Source organism: Trematomus bernacchii, unplaced genomic scaffold (genome assembly GCF_902827165.1).
Source record: "Trematomus bernacchii unplaced genomic scaffold, fTreBer1.1, whole genome shotgun sequence".
NCBI classification, from domain to species: domain Eukaryota; kingdom Metazoa; phylum Chordata; class Actinopteri; order Perciformes; family Nototheniidae; genus Trematomus; species Trematomus bernacchii.
This window is the reverse complement of record NW_022987542.1, coordinates 1-21,978: the sequence shown is the minus strand read 5'-3', so window position 1 is coordinate 21,978 and position 21,978 is coordinate 1. Positions and strand designations below refer to the sequence as shown.

Genomic DNA, 21,978 nt, shown 5'->3' with positions numbered 1-21,978 from the left:
GATACATGCACAAAGGTATGATCAAGGAAAGGGCTGTGGGTTTTTTGGAGACTGGAGACATGCACGCAAATGCCATATCAGCGAAAATCCTGCAAGTGCTGGAGCCTTTGCAGCTTGACCCCAAGTTGTGCGTTGGATTTGGTTTCGATGAGGCATCGGTCATGTCCGGCAATAAAGGAGGGGTGCATATGATTTTAAAGAAAACGTTTCCCCACACCATATATGTCCATTGTCATTCCCATCGCCTAAACCTCGTCCTGTGCGCAGCATCAAAGGTTTCTCCCGGCATTTCAACATTTTTTGATGTCATTAACAACCTGCACAGTTTCATGACGGGGACCCGAAGACATGCTAGATTTATTGAAATCCAAAAGGAGTTGCGTCCCGGGAAACCAACTTTGGAACTGGAGAGATCCTGTGATGTCCGATGGAGCTCATGGTCTTGTGCTGTCAGTAAAGTATTGACACTCCTTGGACCAATTTTGGAGACACTGGCTGATTTTTCTCAGAGCTCCGGCCACTCCAAAATCGAAGCTGACTCTCTACTTCAGCAGATGCAGGCGGACACATACGAGTTTATGAAAGCCGCTGCTGCATTGTTACCTCGGTCTAGCACCTTTGGTAACAATGAATCAATTCAGCCTGCCAGCACACACTTTTCCATCTGTGTGGAAGATGCAGAACACGAAGTGTTTGTACAGCAGCTAAAGAGAAAGGTGACAGCGGGCATAACCTTCCCATCACTTGTGGAGGTGCTCGACTCATGTCCCACTGACATTTTCCCTCAAATGAATCGTCTCCTTCGGGCTCTCGTCACGTTACCCATAACAAGCTGTACTGTGGAAAGAGTCTTTTCTACTGTCAGTAGAGTAAAAACGGGGATGAGGGCATCAATGAACACAGACAGACTGAACTCGTTGTCCCTGCTCTCCTTTGAAAGAGAACTGACTGAATCCTTGGACTACAAGGACATTATTTCAGTGTTCAACACAAAGCCCCGTCGACTCCTGCTGTAACCATCAAAGGTATTTGGACTGTAGGCTACATGTATATAGTATATTTCATTTATTTTTTATTTGATTAGATTTATTTAGAATGTGTAAAACAATAAAACAAAAAATAAAATATGAAAATGAAATGAAACATGAGAATTATATACAAATTTAAGCAGTGTCAAATTGATAAACAAACATATTACTGATTCTAAATTATATATAAACAAATGATCTAATTACACATCCGAAAAGGGTCCATATGAAGAAGTTGAAATGTATTTAATCCCACCCTTTCTCCCAAAAACTAAATTTTTAACATATATATTTTTGTTTTTTTCTTGTTATTTTTGTGTTAATGAAAAACAAACAAACAAAACAAAAACATAACAAAACTAATAAATAAACAGATAAATAAACAAACAAATAAATAATTATTAATTAGTTATTGTTTTTTGGTTTGTTGTGCGTGCGCGCCAGTGTATGTTTATGTGGCCGCCGTTCCAGAATGAGTATGTCCGCACCGCTCTGTATCCATGCTTTATTGTTGATGCTGTGCATGTGTTTGCTGTGCAGCTGTTGGCAGCTGTGTGTTTGTGCAGCGGCAGCCGTGTCATGTTATAGGCTACTGTGCTGGTGTTGTGTGCCTGTAACATGACTTCTAATATATATGTGTCCGTCTGAATAACCTTTTCTGCAATCAGCCAAGTATAGTTGGCTTAATGGTGGCTTATTTCAGTTAAAATGCGTTTTAGGACATATTAAAGGGCCCATGTCATGGCCATTTCCACTGATCATAATTACATTGTTGAGGTATACTAAAATAGATTTATACTGTGCAATTTTCCAAACTCACATTGGTTTCGCATACAGCATCTCTGTCAAGCATGTGTATTCAGCAATATTCACTCTCTCCACTAAACGACTCGTTGGAGCTCTTGCCCCCCCCTCCCTGTGAGCCTAGTGTGCTCCGATTGGTCAGCTCGGCCACTCTGTTCTGATTAGTCAACCACCAGAGAGGCTGCGCCCATGTCTAAACGGCTGCTCTCAGCCGAACATCAGTCTTATCATGGCGTCGGTACAGCCGTATATTTTATACGCCAACTAACCGAACTGTAGCTACAACTGTTGTTATAGGAGAGTGTGACGGCCCCAGGGCCTTTGTCTTACGATGGGGTGGAGCTGAAGAGGCTAATCAGCGCGATCACGGACACCTGGCCGGAGCCGAGGTGCTAGCCAGCTGCCCGGAGTCAAACGGCAGCCCCTCTCTCCCTCCAAGCAGCTCAGCGATCCTCTCCCCTGACCACCTATCTCTGCATTTACCACAATAAATGTGCCGTGGTTTTGTAAACTCGTGTATGTCTCCTTGTCTTTCCGTTGTGGCCTACGAGCCGGTCATAACAAAGAGTAAGTTATTTTTACCCGTTATAAACTACTACTGTTTGATGAGAAATCAAATCATGGTTTGCTATATATGAATGATATGTTATAGGAGCAAATAATTCAGGGAAGAAAGGATAGGCCTACTAAGTATTTCCATTAAACTTTATTTTTAGAAATGTACAAAATGAACGTAAATATACATATATACACGGTATATCGTCAATTACTCCCCGTTGTCGGCATCTTGCTTATAGCAGCCGGGGCTTTTTGAGACGATGCCTCAGTGTGGTCGTCCAGTCATGTATTGTCCGACAGGATCTGGCTGGACGAAATAAAATGCAAATCACAAAATATTAGAGAAACTTAGTTGTTTTAGATTCGTTAGTAGTAGTTGTGGTAGGAGTGTGGATCTATCTAATGAACAGCTTGCCTGCTAATATGCTAACCTAGCTTTGTTTACCTTGGTAGCTAACACGATATGAACGTTAGCTTGGAGGAACGGCAACTATAATGGAGTGTAATAAAACTACTATGAACAAAAGTTAGTGGTTCATATTAGGCTAGCAATAACATGTTTATAATTGCATTATTCTACGGGTAGTCTGCTACGTTCGGTCATACAATGTTTCCCGCTAGCATGTATAGCTAGCCTCGTTAGCTATACATGCTATCAGCGTCGGAGGAAAGCCAACTGTAATGTACCGTCCTTTGGGGGTCTGTGAGCGGGCAAAGAGAGGGGATTTCCCCGTTGTCTCTGTTTATTTCACACTTCCAGCAGAGTCCCCATTTCAGGGACACCTCTTGGAGGTCTCTAGGCCGTCCGTTGGGGGTCTGTGAGCGGGCAAAGAGAGCTAACCTAGCTTTGTTTACCTTGGTAGCTAACACGATATGAACGTTAGCTTGGAGGAACGGCAACTATAATGGAGTGTAATGAAACTACTATGAACAAAAGCTAGTGGTTCATATTAGGCTAGCAATAACGTGTTTATAATTGCAATATTATACGGGTATTCTGCTACGTTCGGTCATACATTGTAACTTGCATGAATACATTGTTTTGCGCTAGCATACAGCTAGCCTCGTTAGCTATACATGCAGTATGTACATGTACTGTCACAATGTACGGTAAATCACCCGGAGTATACTGTATGAGTATTCCGTGTGTGTGACTCCAGACATTCTCCTGCCATGACAAACATGTAAGGCCATCTGCTGACATTGTAGTTGATATATTTAAACGCTAGCAACGTAGCATAACAAAAATGTTTTTCCGACCAAACTAAGGTCTAGCTCCGTCGGTTAGATCGGTAGCATACCATACACCAGCTATAATGTAATTACGTTTCGCGACTGACCGAACGGTAAATCACCAGGAGTATACGGTCTATGACTATTTCGTGTGTGAATGCAGACATTATCCAGCTATGAGGAACATGTATGTAAGGCGATCTGCTAATATTGGAGTTGATATATGGAAACGCTAGCAACTTAGTTAGCACAGTTAGCACTGGCTTAGCAGTCCGAAACATGTTTACACATTTAAACAGTCGTGGTAGATACCTTGTTTGATAAATACACAAATAACAATGCAAACTTACAGGTTGTGTACCCGAATCTTCCCCTGCTCCAAACGGTCCAAACAAGCTGTGCATATCCGGCCTCAAACTGGGCAATGTTTTGGAAGCTTTCGTCTGTGAAATGCCGGTTCTTCGAACCTCTGGAGGAACAGTGTTAAAAATAAATTTCAACCACTGACTTCGTCGTGGTTCTTCCGTCGGTAGGACAAACAGCTCAGATTTCTCCTCACATTTCAGGAAACAGGTCCTTGGCAGTGGCATGACTGGATCGATTGTGAACTGAACCAGAGCTTCCAACAGTAAATGTTAGGCTGGCAGAGGGTGCGGCCAGCGCCGCTGGGTGTGGCCATAGCTCTTCGGGATTGGTCCATTTCGTTCCGGGTACTGCATGACATCAGGCCGTACCCGGAACTAAATGGAAGACTCAAATGGGCAGTGACGTATCTCCAACGAGGCGTTTTGGGGAGGTACAGGGTGTACTTTGAGGGTTTTGACTCTGCACACCGTTTACATGCATAAAAACCTTCATAACACACAAGGGGACGGGTAATAACCGGAAAAGCATAACATGGGAGTTTAAGTATGTTTGGTCTTGAACGGGCTGGGCCCACCTGATTTTTTTTTGGCCCACCCACTCTTTGATTTCTGCCTACGCCACTGGTCTAATAACTGCCACAGGTTTTTATCCTCTACAGTCTGCACTGCTGACGTTTTCCCGACACAATAATACTAAAACACTTCATGTTATTGCATTTTTTAATTGAAAAACCAAAAAGGAAACACTTACAGAGAACGGTCACCGAGATATAATCCTGTTTACTGATGTTCTGCAAAGCTGGGCCTCATTGAGCATCTTTAGCGAGGTGTTTGTGGATGATTGAATGACTAATGAATGAGCCCTGCTTCAGTTGATCACAGAACTAGTCACTAAACAGCTGTTTCATCCACTGTGTGAAACAAAAGGCTGATCTCTAATCTAACGAACCAAACCATCCTTCAATAAACCAACCAGTGAGTATTCATCTGAGGAAGTGTTCTCGCTGGTGAACTGTAGAAGAATATTGTTTAAAATGTCATCACCAGTTCATCTATTAATACACTTTGGTGTGGGCTTATGTGTTATCTAGTATGAACACTTTTTTTTTTTAAAGAATATGTGTATTTATTTTTAAGTAACTGACAGCAGAACTGTTGACGTACAACCTTCAAATCAACCGTAAACCCACCCTAACTCGTACAAACAACACATGAGACCTGCAGCACACGATATCAAGTTATTATTGATGTCTTTGCACAGGTCTCAGAAGGGTCTCCTCTGTCAGCGTGCCTCTCTAGTTTGTGCAGGTCTCAGAAGGGTCTCCTCTGTCAGAGCGCCTCTCTAGTTTGTGCAGGTCTCAGAAGGGTCTCCTCTGTCAGCGCACCTCTCTAGTTTGCACAGGTCTCAGAAGGGTCTCCTCTGTCAGCGCGCCTCTCTAGTTTGTACAGGTCTCAGAAGGGTCTCCTCTGTCAGCGCGCCTCTCTAGTTTGTGCAGGTCTCAGAAGGGTCTCCTCTGTCAGCGCGCCTCTCTAGTTTGTGCAGGTCTCAGAAGGGTCTCCTCTGTCAGCGCGCCTCTCTAGTTTGTGCAGGTTTTCTTTGTGCAGGTTCGTCGTGAGTGCAGCAGCATTTTCCTCAAGTCTGAATCCATCAGAAATGAAAAAGTCTTCTGACCGGAGGACGAGGACCGGGGACGTCTCTTCCTGCCTTCTTCACAACCTGCAAATCAACCGTAAAGCCACCTTAACTGGTACAAACAACACATGAGACCTGAAGCACACCATATGAAGTTAGTATTGTTGTCTCTTTGCATGTCTCTGCTCCTTCCTTTACATCCTGTTCCTGCACAGGTTTCAGAAGTGTTTCCTCTGTCCTCGCACTCTCCCTCCCTTTACGTTGTTCACACATGTACGTCGTGAGTGCAGCAGCATCTTCCTCCAGTCTGAATCCATCTGAATGTCCTCTGACAGGAGGACGAGGACTGGGCATTTGTCTTCTGTCTTTCCACTCCTTCATTTTCTTTCTCTCCTTCCCGTTCTCCATTCCAAACACACTGTAACGGTTTGTTTTTTCTAATCTACGTCTGGTTAACTTCCTGAACCTCTGTTAAAGAGCCGAGCACAGCCTGTCAGCAGTGGAGCTCCGAACCTTAGACGTACAACCTTCAAATCAACCGTAAACCCACCCTAACTCGTACAAACAACACATGAGACCTGCAGCACACGGTATCAACTTATTATTGATGTCTTTGCACAGGTCTCAGAAGGGTCTCCTCTGTCAGCGCGCCCTACTCTCTAGTTTGTTGGAGTCCCACTGTCCCCTCCTCTCTGTCCCCTGGAAGCTGTCTTTTCATTGGCTGTTGCTCTCGCCCAGGAGCCAATAGGTGGTCATCTTCCCTTTGCCCTTCACGTCGATCTCTCTTCTCCTCTCCAGCTGGAAGCAGTTAAACTCCTGCAAGATGTCGTGAGTCGCCGCCGACACGTGGATCTTCAGTGCTGCACACGCACACACACACACACACACACACACACACACACACACACACACACACACACACACACACACACACACACACACACACACACACACACACACACACACACACACACACGTTAGCTAGCTAGCTTTCAGCCGATCTGCAGTAACATCAGAAGGAGTCATGTGATCACATTGTTAAAATAAGACCATAAAACATTTTAGGTAAGTTTCCAACAACAGAGACAGTTGTTCAGCTTTTTGATCCGCTCCGTCCCAGCTGTGCGCGTCACTCTTTAGTGTCCCCTGGTCTCCCAGCTGTGTGCGTCAGTCTTTAATGTCCCCTGGTCTCCCAGCTGTGCGCATCACTCTTTAATGTCCCCTGGTCTCCCAGCTGTGTGTTTTTTTTTTTTTTTTTTTTTTTTTTTTTTTTTTTTTCTTTTTTATTGAACATTTTTTTAAACATACAAAAGCTCGGTGAGGATATCATCAACTTATCAACATAAGTTCAAGACATTCATTCACAATAAGACAAAAAAACATAACTAATACATCCAGTAAGAGCCAGGGGGAAAGAAAAAAGCATAAAGGCACAAAAACATTTAAGAGGCATTAAGCTTACTTAAAATAATAACCATTTGGAAATGTCATTGCAAATCTTTATAGACAGGTTACAAGATTGTATTTTTCTAAGGGACAGAAAAAAGGACTTGAACTCATTTATGAAACAGGGAAAGGAGGGCTTGCCTCCTCTCCATTTACTACAATGTAAATGGTATTTACCCAAAATAATAATTATATTTACCAAATCAGAAATGGGAGAGTCCAAATTATCAATATAATATAAAATGTGATATATTTTGAAGGCCGGAATATTTGTTAATTTAAGTAACAACCAATCTCTCACATTCGACCAAAACAATTCAGAAAAGGGGCAAGAGAAAAATAAATGTTCCAACGATTCATCAGATAAATTACAAAAGGAACATGGTTCCACTTCAAATTTAAATCTTGAATTTAAAAAAGTAGAAACCGGGTAGATTTTATGAACAATTTTAAAATGAGTTTCTTTTGCTTTAGGGGAAATAGGCCATTTTATAAAATCAGATAGAGCTTTTTCCATTACAGATAAAGTGTCTAAATCGGTCACTTGAGGAAATAAGCCTCTGTTAAAATTGTGAAAAATGTGGGATTTCAGGGAAGCATTAATAGATTTGTTATTCTTAAGAGTATCGCCAATAATTTCCAAATTAGGTAAAACTGATACAACATTTGAGTACAGTAAAGTATTATGAATCATTCCAATAAGTGGTACAGGAATTGCTTTACAGATTTTGTTATAATCTTTAGCAGTACACGTTATATTGTATTTCGTTGAAAAGGCCAAAAAATCTAGCAGTTTACCATTGCAATCTAGTAAATCTCTAACAAACAAAATACCCCTCTCATGCCAATCACTCCTAAACAAGGATTTTCTGTTTATGATAATCACTCTATTGTTCCATAACGTAGATCCATGAGGAGAAAAATTGTGGGTAAATATCATCTTCCAATAATGAAGTATCTGCTTATGAAAATTTGACAATTTGGTCGGAATCTTATTAACCTCAAAATCACATTTTAAAAGAAAATCAAACCCTCCTAGACGTTTAAATATGGCCTTTGGAATATGGAACCACATGGATTCTGGCTGGGACAAAAAGGCTTTCAACCATTTTATTTTAATTGTTCCAATCATCGATTCAAAGTCTAAAGCTTTAATTCCGCCTTTATCATATTCTTTAACAAGCTGTGACTTTTTAATGTAGTGAGTTTTATTTCTCCACAAGAATTGGAAAATAATTGAGTTGGCTTTTTTTATATTAGCCGAAGAGACAAAACATGAGTGGCATGGATAAATAAGTTTAGATATACCTTCTGCTTTAGTAAGAAGAACTCTGCCAAAAATAGTAAGATCTCTAGTTAACCAACGACTGAGAGATTTCTTCATATCTGTGATACGGTTACAAATATTAAGATCTTCTCTCCTGATATAATTTTTAGATAATGTTATTCCCAAATATTTCACCTCAGGTACCACTCTAATAGAGTCAATAGTGGAATCATCACATGAATGGATAGGGAGTAATTCACATTTTGAAAGATTAAGAGATAACCCTGATGCTTTTGAAAAAATTGAAATTGTGTTAAGAGTTTCCTTTACCATGGATTTATTCTTTAGGAAAATGGATGTGTCATCTGCAAATTGACTAATTTTGAACTCTTTGTCAAAGAGGGTAATGCCTAATATTTTGTGATTCTTTATAATAAGCGTTGTTAATACTTGGGTGGTCAGAATAAATAATTTGGGGGGAAATAGGACAACCCTGTCGAATACCACGTAAAACCTTAAACCTAGGGCTCATTCCAGGGTTCAAAGATACAGAACTATAAATGTCCGAGTAGAGCATCCTAATTATGTTGCAGAAATGTTCACCAAAACCCAGAAATGTCAGAGTTTCCATTAAAAAGGAATGTTCAACAGTATCAAAAGCCTTGTAAAAATCCAGAAATAGTACGAGACCTTCAGTATCAATAAACTCCTGGTAATCAAGCATATCCAATATCAGTCTGGTATGGTTATGAATACTTCTGCCCTTTATAAAGGCTGATTGACATTCATCTATTAGTTGATTCAGACCCGAGTTTAACCTGTTAGCATAAACATGTGCTAAAAGTTTGTAATCATTACATAACAGGGTAATAGGTCTCCAATTATCCAACAAAAGATTATTTTTATTTGGTTTTGGAATTAAGGTAATAAGGCCATGTTTCATGGTTGGCGAAAGGTTTCCTGCTGAAATGCAATCTGAACGCCTTATAAAGCATTTCTCGCACATCTGACCAAAAACATTTATAAAACTCTATGGTTAAACCATCCAGCCCTGGTGATTTGCCACCAGACATTTGCAGTAATGCACTATCTAATTCTTCAATTTTTAGTCCATCGTCCATATACTGTTTAAAAGAATAATCTATTGTCTTTTTGAATTCTGTAATTTTACTAAAAAAGTTATCACAATTTTCTTTAGAAAACTTTGAGTTATATAAATTGCTATAAAAAAGTCTAATTTCTTCATTTATCTGGTCTTGATTTTCAATAGTGACATCATTAATAATCAGTTTTTGGATTTTCTTTTTCACTTGTCTTTGCTTTTCAAGATTGAAGAAATAAGAAGTGTTTTTCTCTCCTTGCTCAATCCATCGGGCTCTCGAACGAATAAAAGCTCCCTTTGCTTTTTCCAAATACATGTTGTCTAATTGAGTTTGTAAATTGTTCAGTTGAATTTGCTCATCCAATGATAACTCAGCTTTAAGGCATAAATTATTAATTGCACTTGTCATCTCTTGTTGTTTTTGTTTCTTTAATCTAGAAGAGTATTTACAGGATTTTATCGCAATCTGTCTCACACTAAATTTAAACCATTCCCATTTACTGAGAGATGACATATCCAAAGCCAGAGTTTCTTTTATCAGTTGTTTGATCTCTCTACAAAAATCTGCATTCTCCAAAAGACTATTATTGAATTTCCATATAGGGTTAAGATTGGGACTGAAGTTGCATAGTAAAAGGGACAAAGAGATGACACAGTGATCCGTCAGAGGTGATGCTGAAATGTCACACTTTGAGACATTATTAGTTAAACTAGTAGAGATTAACCAATAATCGAGCCTAGAGCACTGACCATTGTTAGAAGAGTTAAACCAGGTATATTGTGATTTTGAGGGATTATTTATTCTCCAAACATCAGTTAAATTAAGTTTAGAGGCCAAGTGAATAATAGAATCATTAAAATTATGACATTGTCCCCTTAAAGGAAGACGATCTAACCACTCATCAGGAACTACATTAAAATCCCCTCCGATTATAATCTTATCAGTCATATAAAGTGCTTTCCATTCCTCTAATTTTTGGCACAAGATTGAAAGAAAATTATTGTTTTGAATCTTTCTGTTATACCCATAAACACACACCAGTATGTAATTAGACCCATTAACATCAGTCACAACCATTAGCCAATGACCGTTTGTATCACTCCTGTGGTCAATTATATTTCCAGGTAACCTGTTAAATAAAATCATCACTCCAGCCGAATGTGTTGTTCCATGGCTGAAAAAAATGTTGTCTCCCCATTGTACTTTCCAGAACTTAGTGTCTGCCTCTGCAGAATGAGTTTCTTGCAGAAAAACACAATTTGCTTTTTGTTCCTTACAAAAAAGAAAAATTGCCTTACGTTTCACATTGTTTTTTAGCCCCCTAGCATTTAAGGATATGAAAGATAACATTGAAAGAGCAAAGATAGAATCTTTAAGAAAATGCGCAAAGGAATGTTATATCGATGCGCAGGAGTGAGTAACGTAGCCCTTAACAAACATATTTAGTGCAATAGCTCACAACATTTTGAATATAACCTGAGACAAGTCCAATCAAACACTCAAACTGAGAACTTCAGCATACCTACTGAGGACAGAAAACCTGCTCCCTGTCCTTCCAGTTAATTACTGCGGTGTTTTTCACTTTATTCCGGGTCCACTCTTTTGTTGTCAATCAGCGCGAAGCCTTCCTTCAAAAAGGCTCTCTTCCCCTTTCTCCTGGCTTCTTGAACCAGTGGCCACAGCTTGGAGCGAGCCTCCCGGTCCTCCTTGGAGAAATCCTCTTTGAAACGAATGTGCATCTCGCTGCAGACTCTCGCATCTTTGGACTTTTTCCAGATCTCGTCACGAACAGTCCTCATCCCGAACTGAATGATGATTGACCGCGGTGTGTTGTTGGAAGTAGCTGCATTACCCTTCATACCCAGCCGATGGACAGTGTCCACTGAGTCACGCAGCTTCTCCACAGACAGCGGAACAACTCTTGTGAGTATCCCGATCACAGCTTCTCTTGTGTTTTCTCCTTCTTTTTCAGGCAGACCATTCATCCTCAGATTCCACCTCCGTTTGTAGCGGGCTTGCTCCTCGCCAGACTTACGTAGTAAAGTGTTATCTTTTAGAAGATCATCAAACTTTTTCTGAAGAGCAGAAATGTCTTTCTTATTTTCTTTAGCTGCTTCAGTGTTTGCTTCAATGCGTTTTTCAAACTTTCTTAACAGCTCTGTCTGTTCATCCATTTTTCCGGATAAGACTTGAATTGCCTGGAGAATGGTGCTGTTGCTATCCTCTGCCATTTGTGTTTCGCCGTGAACCTTCGATTTCTTTGGATTCGGTCCTTTAGTTGGTGTGTGGTCCCGATTTATTTTGTGTCCCTTAGAGTTGTCCGCTTCCATGTCCTCAATATCCGAGTCGTCACACGCCTCACGGAGAACTTTTAAGTTGTAATCGTGGTCGGTCATGCTAGCAGGCACTTTATGTCAAAAGTGTTGGTAACTGGAGAATTAAAGTAAAATGTGACTATTTAAGCTTCTATAATAACTTAAAGTGTATCATGAATAAGCTATTGCCTGTCAGTTTTACAGTCAAGGACTAAAATCTAAACTTTTTCTACGAGCCTGCAACGTTGTTACTTCTCACTCCGCCATCTTCCCGCGGTTTCCTCCCAGCTGTGTGTGTCACTCTTTAGTGTCCCCTGGTCTCCCAGCCGTGTGCGTCACTCTTAAGTGTCCCCTGGTCTCCCAGCCGTGTGCGTCACTCTTTAGTGTCCCCTGGTCTCCCAGCCGTGTGCGTCACTCTTTAGTGTCCCCTGGTCTCCCAGCCGTGTGCGTCACTCTTAAGTGTCCCCTGGTCTCCCAGCCGTGTGCGTCACTCTTTAGTGTCCCCTGGTCTCCCAGCCGTGTGCGTCACTCTTTAGTGTCCCCTGGTCTCCCAGCCGTGTGCGTCACTCTTTAATGTCCCCTTATGAAACAAAAATATATTGTAATATATTGGTAAATATAATACAATATATTGGATCATACATTTCCATATATGGGAAAGTAGTCCTTATATTTTTAAATATATTGCAATATATGCATGGACCATGTATGGCTATATATTGATACATATAAAAAAAATATATTGCAATGAAAACAAAAACTGCACTATACATTTATATGTAATAGTTTTATTGAAACACTCATTTATCTTTCATGAGTTTACATAAAATTGAACAGATATTCATAAACAGTTATCTCACTTCGTTTTGTATAGTTACCCACTTTATATATGAACATATGTTTGATGGTAGCCTACATATAAAAAAAGTACAAATTGTCCATTGAATGATGGAAAATAATATACAGTTTATAAATATATATAGACACACACATATATGCACGCATATATATATATGCATATATGCACGCATATATATATTCATATATGCGTGCATATATGCACGCATATATATATATTCATATATATATATATATATATAAATATATATATATGCATATATGCACGCATATATATCTATGCATATATTACGGCCGACTGGCTATTTGGAGTGGAACGCAGCCCATCCACGGCAGACAGCCCAAACAGTATTCGAATGCGCCACTTCCGGCTGATTTCGGGGAGCCCCCCCCCCCTCTCCAGCAATAGATTGATCTGATTGGCAGATTCAAATCTGCGTTGCTGCCTCTGTCTGTTGATTCTGTCGCTGAGTGTCAAAGAGAAAGCATTCATCAGGTGCTTCGAAACGGAAAATTAAAAAGAAACGAGAGGAAAATACAGCACCAGAGTCAGGTATGTGTGTGAGCATTTAAAACTATTTTAAATTGAAATAATTCTGCATGTACACTACAAGTAGTCTAGTTGCTTAATCCGTATGTCCCGTCTCTCGGCACTACACCAGCTACATTAGCTAACGTTAGTTAAATTAGCTATGTTAGTTCCCTCGTGTATGAGTGTATAACCGGTCCGCAGCTTTGTGAACATTCAATTTCGAAGATTTTCGATGTTACAGTCAACTGAAGTCGACCCAAAACAGCCAAAAATAGCGGACCTTTAGATCGCTAACATTTTAGCATAAGTCAATGGAGTTTAACATAGCGAAAACTAGCCCCACGGCTAACGGACATTTTCTGACTGGTGACGATGATGAGCTAGTTAAGTAATGTAACCACAGTTAGTCTATGTCTTGTAAATTCCCCTTGTTCTCCTTGATCTGCATTATATCGTTCGTGTTTTAGTCAGGCACATTTAGGGACAGCTAAAGTAGTTCAGCTACGGGTCTTCGAGCTGGTTACACATGTGCGTTCAGGACATTATTGCGCATCATCACATGCATAATTACCATCGTCACAGAGAGAATGCGTTCGTGAAGAATGTGAGCATATATGCAGATCTTTAGTGTTGGTAATGTTATAAGATTGTATGCATAGTGTCCTGCTCAGTCAGTGTGTTAATGAGTCTTGATGTCCCGTTTTTAGTTTCTATGTTGTTCAGGAATTGAGCTAATGCTAGCTAGTTAGCTAAGTTAAGCTATGATAGTGTGTGGATGAGATGCTAACTTAGCTTTTATTAGCCGTGTGTTTGCAACGTGTCTAATGTGTTTTAGCAACAATTAGTATTGCTGTTGCTTATTATTAATAACCATCGTCTGGTTAGTTATTGTAATTTGAACCTTATTTCTATTTCTGTGTATTTTGCAGAAACCATTCATTCATTCTCTACTCTACGTTAGGCTATGTGTTGTGGACTAATGCATTCAAGTTAGTTCACATTTTAGTTGTTATTGCCCCTGCTGACAATTGTGTGGATAATATGTAGCCTACAGTCAATGGCATTTCACATTTTGCTCTCCAGTGTATGTTATTTTAATGTTGACCCATAATACTATATATCTATATATTTTACAGGAGCATTGTTGAAATGCATAGGTTGAACTAAGCCTGCAGAACCACAAGTCAAGAGGACAGAGGAGCCAGATAGCAGTGGTGACTGAGACAGAATAAATAAGGAGAGCGGGCCCATGCAGAGGCAGACATCAGTAGTGAGGAATCAGACCCAAAAGATACGAGGACAGAGGAGCCAGATCGCAGTGGTGAGGAACGCACTGTCATTTTACTTTTCACATATCACTTTATTCACTATTCAGCTTAGTTATCCTTGCCATGAAGGATTGAATGGATGAATGTTCTATATTATTTTAATGACAGATTGAACCACAGCAATATTGTTTTAGAGATTTTATATGTTTAACTGCTATGCCTGTCATCTCTGCTCTGTGTCATTGTGTTGTCTCCTGGGTTCTGTAGTGCCCGGAGTCTGTCTTTTTATTTTTTTTCCTCCAAACCCCATCCCCTCAGGACGCCTTTTGCCTCCTGTCAGGTCATCATTGTAATAAGAATTTGTTCTTAATTGATTTTCCTGGCTAAATAAAGGTTCTACTACTATTTATTCAGTTATTTTATTACTGGTACTGCTAATTGCATTATGCGTATTGTTGTATATTGTATATACGTATGTATTTACTACTACTACTTACAAAATCGAGGGTTGTAGCTTTGTGTCAGTACATATTTCAGGGTTTTTCTATGCCTTTGTTCATCTAAATTCTAATACTCATAGGCGACTACCACTCCTGCCGATGCCGAGGCCCAGTTCTCCCTTCCCACCACCCCAGGCTCATTGTGCTAGGTAAAACTCTCATTCAATAAAAGTAGTCTTTTAAAGGTGGGGTAGGTCATTTTGGAGAAACCGGCTCGAGTGCGCTAGAATTTGAAAATACACAACCGGAGAAAATCTGCCACTTCCTTACAGAGCCCCTCCTCCAACACACACGAACGCGCACATGACCAATGAGGGCACGAGATAAGTTTGTGCACAGATGGAAGGCTGACAGGCAGGTAGGCCATCCAGTCATTTCAGCCGGGCCGGCTCAGATGATTGGTCGTGCTCTTTACAGTACTACAGCTTCCACAGAGGATATTTTTTTATGGATTTTTTGTCAAAGCACTTCAGATATTCATTGCTATCGGGATGTTAAGAGCATTCCATGGAATATAACAAAAAGTGTATCTCGAGCCGGTTTCTCAAACTTACCTACCCCACCTTTAAAGATGAATGCAATTACATTTAAAAAAGTTTTAAACAGAACTGTTACAGATGCAGATGCTTGGTCCAAATTCCATAAAATATACCAACCAGTAGCGCCACACTCAGACGAAAATGTACAAAGCCTATTCTTCCACTATTTGTATTCCCACATTATTCACCAAGCCAGCCCATGCTTTAATATAGATATTATGGATATTGTTATAATTCCTGCTGTCTTTTGTGAACTTCTAATTATTTGTAATTGTTCTGTTCCACAGATGCTGTAGTAAACCACCATCCAGGGACCAAGACATCAGATATAAGAACATCCATTAACACAAGAATTTGTGAGTAAAGGCACGAAAAAAACAAGATTGACGATCAAATAGGGTACAAGATCACATTTTAAAAGAAAATCAAACCCTCCTAGACGTTTAAATATGGCCTTTGGAATATGGAACCACATGGATTCTGGCTGGGACAAAAAGGCTTTCAACCATTTTATTTTAATTGTTCCAATCATCGATTCAAAGTCTAAAGCTTTAATTCCGCCTTTATCATATTCTTTAACAAGCTGTGACTTTTTAATGTAGTGAGTTTTATTTCTCCACAAGAATTGGAAAATAATTGAGTTGGCTTTTTTTATATTAGCCGAAGAGACAAAACATGAGTGGCATGGATAAATAAGTTTAGATATACCTTCTGCTTTAGTAAGAAGAACTCTGCCAAAAAGAGTAAGATCTCTAGTTAACCAACGACTGAGAGATTTCTTCATATCTGTGATACGGTTACAAATATTAAGATCTTCTCTCCTGATATAATTTTTAGATAATGTTATTCCCAAATATTTCACCTCAGGTACCAGTCTAATAGAGTCAATAGTGGAATCATCACATGAATGGATAGGGAGTAATTCACATTTTGAAAGATTAAGAGATAACCCTGATGCTTTTGAAAAAATTGAAATTGTGTTAAGAGTTTCCTTTACCATGGATTTATTTTTTAGGAAAATGGATGTGTCATCCGCAAATTGACTAATTTTGAACTCTTTGTCAAAGAGGGTAATGCCTAATATTTTGTGATTCTTTATAATAAGCGTTGTTAATACTTGGGTGGTCAGAATAAATAATTTGGGGGAAATAGGACAACCCTGTCGAATACCACGTAAAACCTTAAACCTAGGGCTCATTCCAGGGTTCAAAGATACAGAACTATAAATGTCCGAGTAGAGCATCCTAATTATGTTGCAGAAATGTTCACCAAAACCCAGAAATGTCAGAGTTTCCATTAAAAAGGAATGTTCAACAGTATCAAAAGCCTTGTAAAAATCCAGAAATAGTACGAGACCTTCAGTATCAATAAACTCCTGGTAATCAAGCATATCCAATATCAGTCTGGTATGGTTATGAATACTTCTGCCCTTTATAAAGGCTGATTGACATTCATCTATTAGTTGATTCAGACCCGAGTTTAACCTGTTAGCATAAACATGTGCTAAAAGTTTGTAATCATTACATAACAGGGTAATAGGTCTCCAATTATCCAACAAAAGATTATTTTTATTTGGTTTTGGAATTAAGGTAATAAGGCCATGTTTCATGGTTGGCGAAAGGTTTCCTGCTGAAATGCAATCTGAACGCCTTATAAAGCATTTCTCGCACATCTGACCAAAAACATTTATAAAACTCTATGGTTAAACCATCCAGCCCTGGTGATTTGCCACCAGACATTTGCAGTAATGCACTATCTAATTCTTCAATTTTTAGTCCATCGTCCATATACTGTTTAAAAGAATAATCTATTGTCTTTTTGAATTCTGTAATTTTACTAAAAAAGTTATCACAATTTTCTTAGAAAACTTTGAGTTATATAAATTGCTATAAAAAAAGTCTAATTTCTTCATTTATCTGGTCTTGATTTTCAATAGTGACATCATTAATAATCAGTTTTTGGATTTTCTTTTTCACTTGTCTTTGCTTTTCAAGATTGAAGAAATAAGAAGTGTTTTTCTCTCCTTGCTCAATCCATCGGGCTCTCCAACGAATAAAAGCTCCCTTTGCTTTTTCCAAATACATGTTGTCTAATTGAGTTTGTAAATTGTTCAGTTGAATTTGCTCATCCAATGATAACTCAGCTTTAAGGCATAAATTATTAATTGCACTTGTCATCTCTTGTTGTTTTTGTTTCTTTAATCTAGAAGAGTATTTACAGGATTTTATCGCAATCTGTCTCACACTAAATTTAAACCATTCCCATTTACTGAGAGATGACATATCCAAAGCCAGAGTTTCTTTTATCAGTTGTTTGATCTCTCTACAAAAATCTGCATTCTCCAAAAGACTATTATTGAATTTCCATATAGGTTTAAGATTGGGACTGAAGTTGCATAGTAAAAGGGACAAAGAGATGACACAGTGATCCGTCAGAGGTGATGCTGAAATGTCACACTTTGAGACATTATTAGTTAAACTAGTAGAGATTAACCAATAATCGAGCCTAGAGCACTGACCATTGTTAGAAGAGTTAAACCAGGTATATTGTGATTTTGAGGGATTATTTATTCTCCAAACATCAGTTAAATTAAGTTTAGAGGCCAAGTGAATAATAGAATCATTAAAATGATGACATTGTCCCCTTAAAGGAAGACGATCTAACCACTCATCAGGAACTACATTAAAATCCCCTCCGATTATAATCTTATCAGTCATATAAAGTGCTTTCCATTCCTCTAATTTTTGGCACAAGATTGAAAGAAAATTATTGTTTTGAATCTTTCTGTTATACCCATAAACACACACCAGTATGTAATTAGACCCATTCACATCAGTCACAACCATTAGCCAATGACCGTTTGTATCACTCCTGTGGTCAATTATATTTCCAGGTAACCTGTTAAATAAAATCATCACTCCAGCCGAATGTGTTGTTCCATGGCTGAAAAAAATGTTGTCTCCCCATTGTACTTTCCAGAACTTAGTGTCTGCCTCTGCAGAATGAGTTTCTTGCAGAAAAACACAATTTGCTTTTTGTTCCTTACAAAAAAGAAAAATTGCCTTACGTTTCACATTGTTTTTTAGCCCCCTAGCATTTAAGGATATGAAAGATAACATTGAAAGAGCAAAGATAGAATCTTTAAGAAAATGCGCAAAGGAATGTTATATCGATGCGCAGGAGTGAGTAACGTAGCCCTTAACAAACATATTTAGTGCAATAGCTCACAACATTTTGAATATAACCTGAGACAAGTCCAATCAAACACTCAAACTGAGAACTTCAGCATACCTACTGAGGACAGAAAACCTGCTCCCTGTCCTTCCAGTTAATTACTGCGGTGTTTTTCACTTTATTCCGGGTCCACTCTTTTGTTGTCAATCAGCGCGAAGCCTTCCTTCAAAAAGGCTCTCTTCCCCTTTCTCCTGGCTTCTTGAACCAGTGGCCACAGCTTGGAGCGAGCCTCCCGGTCCTCCTTGGAGAAATCCTCTTTGAAACGAATGTGCATCTCGCTGCAGACTCTCGCATCTTTGGACTTTTTCCAGATCTCGTCACGAACAGTCCTCATCCCGAACTGAATGATGATTGACCGCGGTGTGTTGTTGGAAGTAGCTGCATTACCCTTCATACCCAGCCGATGGACAGTGTCCACTGAGTCACGCAGCTTCTCCACAGACAGCGGAACAACTCTTGTGAGTATCCCGATCACAGCTTCTCTTGTGTTTTCTCCTTCTTTTTCAGGCAGACCATTCATCCTCAGATTCCACCTCCGTTTGTAGCGGGCTTGCTCCTCGCCAGACTTACGTAGTAAAGTGTTATCTTTTAGAAGATCATCAAACTTTTTCTGAAGAGCAGAAATGTCTTTCTTATTTTCTTTAGCTGCTTCAGTGTTTGCTTCAATGCGTTTTTCAAACTTTCTTAACAGCTCTGTCTGTTCATCCATTTTTCCGGATAAGACTTGAATTGCCTGGAGAATGGTGCTGTTGCTATCCTCTGCCATTTGTGTTTCGCCGTGAACCTTCGATTTCTTTGGATTCGGTCCTTTAGTTGGTGTGTGGTCCCGATTTATTTTGTGTCCCTTAGAGTTGTCCGCTTCCATGTCCTCAATATCCGAGTCGTCACACGCCTCACGGAGAACTTTTAAGTTGCAATCGTGGTCGGTCATGCTAGCAGGCACTTTATGTCAAAAGTGTTGGTAACTGGAGAATTAAAGTAAAATGTGACTATTTAAGCTTCTATAATAACTTAAAGTGTATCATGAATAAGCTATTGCCTGTCAGTTTTACAGTCAAGGACTAAAATCTAAACTTTTTCTACGAGCCTGCAACGTTGTTACTTCTCACTCCGCCATCTTCCCGCGGATCCTCTCTCCCAGCCGTGTATGTCACTCTTTAGTGTCCCCTGGTCTCCCAGCCGTGTGCGTCACTCTTTAGTGTCCCCTGGTCTCCCAGCCGTGTGCGTCACTCTTAGTGTCCCCTGGTCTCCCAGCTGTGTGCGTCACTCTTAAGTGTCCCCTGGTCTCCCAGCCGTGTGCGTCACTCTTAAGTGTCCCCTGGTCTCCCAGCCGTGTGCGTCACTCTTTAGTGTGCAGTACATCAGAGCTGTGCAGCTAAGTGAAAACATACTGATGAATCTGCACAACATAAAGACATGTCTGACCTTCCCCGCTGGACTCCATGCGTGACGACGTGTTGACGGTGTCTCCGAACAAACAGTAGCGTGGCATCTTCAGACCCACCACCCCCGCACACACCGGCCCTGCAGAGGAAACACACGGCAAGCTCATGCATCTCCAGAGCAGTGCATATAAAATAGTCCTGATCTAACATACTATTATTGTAAACGTTAAATGTAATGCAGCACTTGCTTTTGCAAACATCCAACACTTTACACAACAAATCCAGAAGAAAAGTATGTTGTGCATAAAATTAGAGCAGAATAAAAACACTAACATTTCAATTATCCGAAGTGGTTCACTTTGTTTAATCCATAATATATATGTTCTTACTCGTCATGTTATCTTTTAACCTGGTGCAGAATGTTAGGTCTTTGCACACGACTGCTGCTCGGCTATCGGCCCGAGGGTCGCTTTCATTACCTTTACAGCCTTGCATTGTTGGAGGAGCGATACTCGCTGTGCGTATGACAATAAAGCCTTTGAATCTTTTCAATCTTTATCCCAGACACATATTTACTGCTCCTCTCCCATCCTCTGCACGTCCTGCGGTAGAAGATGGATCTGTATTCTCTGACGTCTTGGTTAGAGCTGTGTGTGTGTACTCACCGCTGTGAACTCCTATCCTCAGCTCCAGCTGCTGCTCGGGCCGGTGGCAGATCTTGAATGTTCGCACGGCGTGCAGCAGGGCGAGCGCCATGCGGGCGATTTCCCTCCCGTGCAAGTTCCCCTTCCTCACCAGCAACCCCGACACCACCATGTAGGCGTCGCCAATCGTCTCCACCTGCAGGGGGGAGGGGTGCACTCCGTTTTACGTGTATTTAAAGGGCCCATGTCATGGCCATTTCCACTGATCATAATTACATTGTTGAGGTATACTAAAATAGATTTATACTGTGCAATTTTCCAAACTCACATTGGTTTCGCATACAGCATCTCTGTCAAGCATGTGTATTCAGCAGTATTCACTTTCTCCACTAAACGACTCGTTGGAGCTCTTGCCCCCCCCTCCCTGTGAGCCTAGTGTGCTCCGATTGGTCAGCTCGGCCACTCGTTCTGATTAGTCAACCACCAGAGAGGCTGCGCCCATGTCAGTGCTTTTCCCGGCTGCTCTCAGCGTAACATCAGTCTTATCATGGCGTCGGTACAGCGGTATATTTTATATACATATATATTTTTAACTGTTGTTATAGAAGAGTGTGACGGCCTCAGGGCCTTTGTCTTACGGTGGGGTGGAGCTGAAGAGGGTAATCAGCGCGATCACGGACACCTCCGTAGCCGGTGCTATTAATCCCAGCGGCCCGGAGTCTCTCTCCAAAGCGGCTGCAGAAGGACGAACTGAGCGACCCTCTCCCCTCGACCACCTATCTCTGCATTTACCACAATAAATGTGTCGTGGTTTTGTAAACTCGTGTATGTCTCCTTGTCTTTCCGTTGTGGCCTACGAGCTACTCTCATAACAAAGAGTAAGTTATTTTTACCCGTTATAAACTACTACTGTTTGATGAGAAATCAAATCATGGTTTGCTATATATGAATTCAGGGAAGAAAGGATAGGCCTACTAAGTATTTCCATTAAACTTTATTTTTAGAAATGTACAAAATGAACATAAATATACATATATACACACGGTATATCATCCATTCCTCCTCCTCGCATCTTGCCTGCGCACAGTCGGTGCGGTGCCTTTTAGCACGACGCCTCAGTAGTAGTAGAATCCCTTCCCCGTCATGGATTGTCCGCCAGGATCTGGCTGGACGAAATCAAATGCAAATCACAAAATATTAGAGAAACTTAGTTGTTTTAGATTCGTTAGTAGTAGTTGTGTAATGAACAGCTTGCCTGCTAATATG

General features: G+C 40.2%; 1 protein-coding gene across 1 annotated transcript; it reads right to left on the bottom strand.

The window, feature by feature from the left end:
* Positions 1-6,247: 6,247 nt before the first annotated feature.
* Positions 6,248-20,908, bottom strand: LOC117476204 (atrial natriuretic peptide receptor 1-like; the record flags this gene model as incomplete). Its single annotated transcript, XM_034122578.1, has 3 exons — positions 6,248-6,481; positions 20,109-20,207; positions 20,734-20,908. Coding segments are annotated over 3 exons (420 nt in total), but the record flags the coding sequence as incomplete, so codon positions are not given.
* Positions 20,909-21,978: the final 1,070 nt, after the last annotated feature.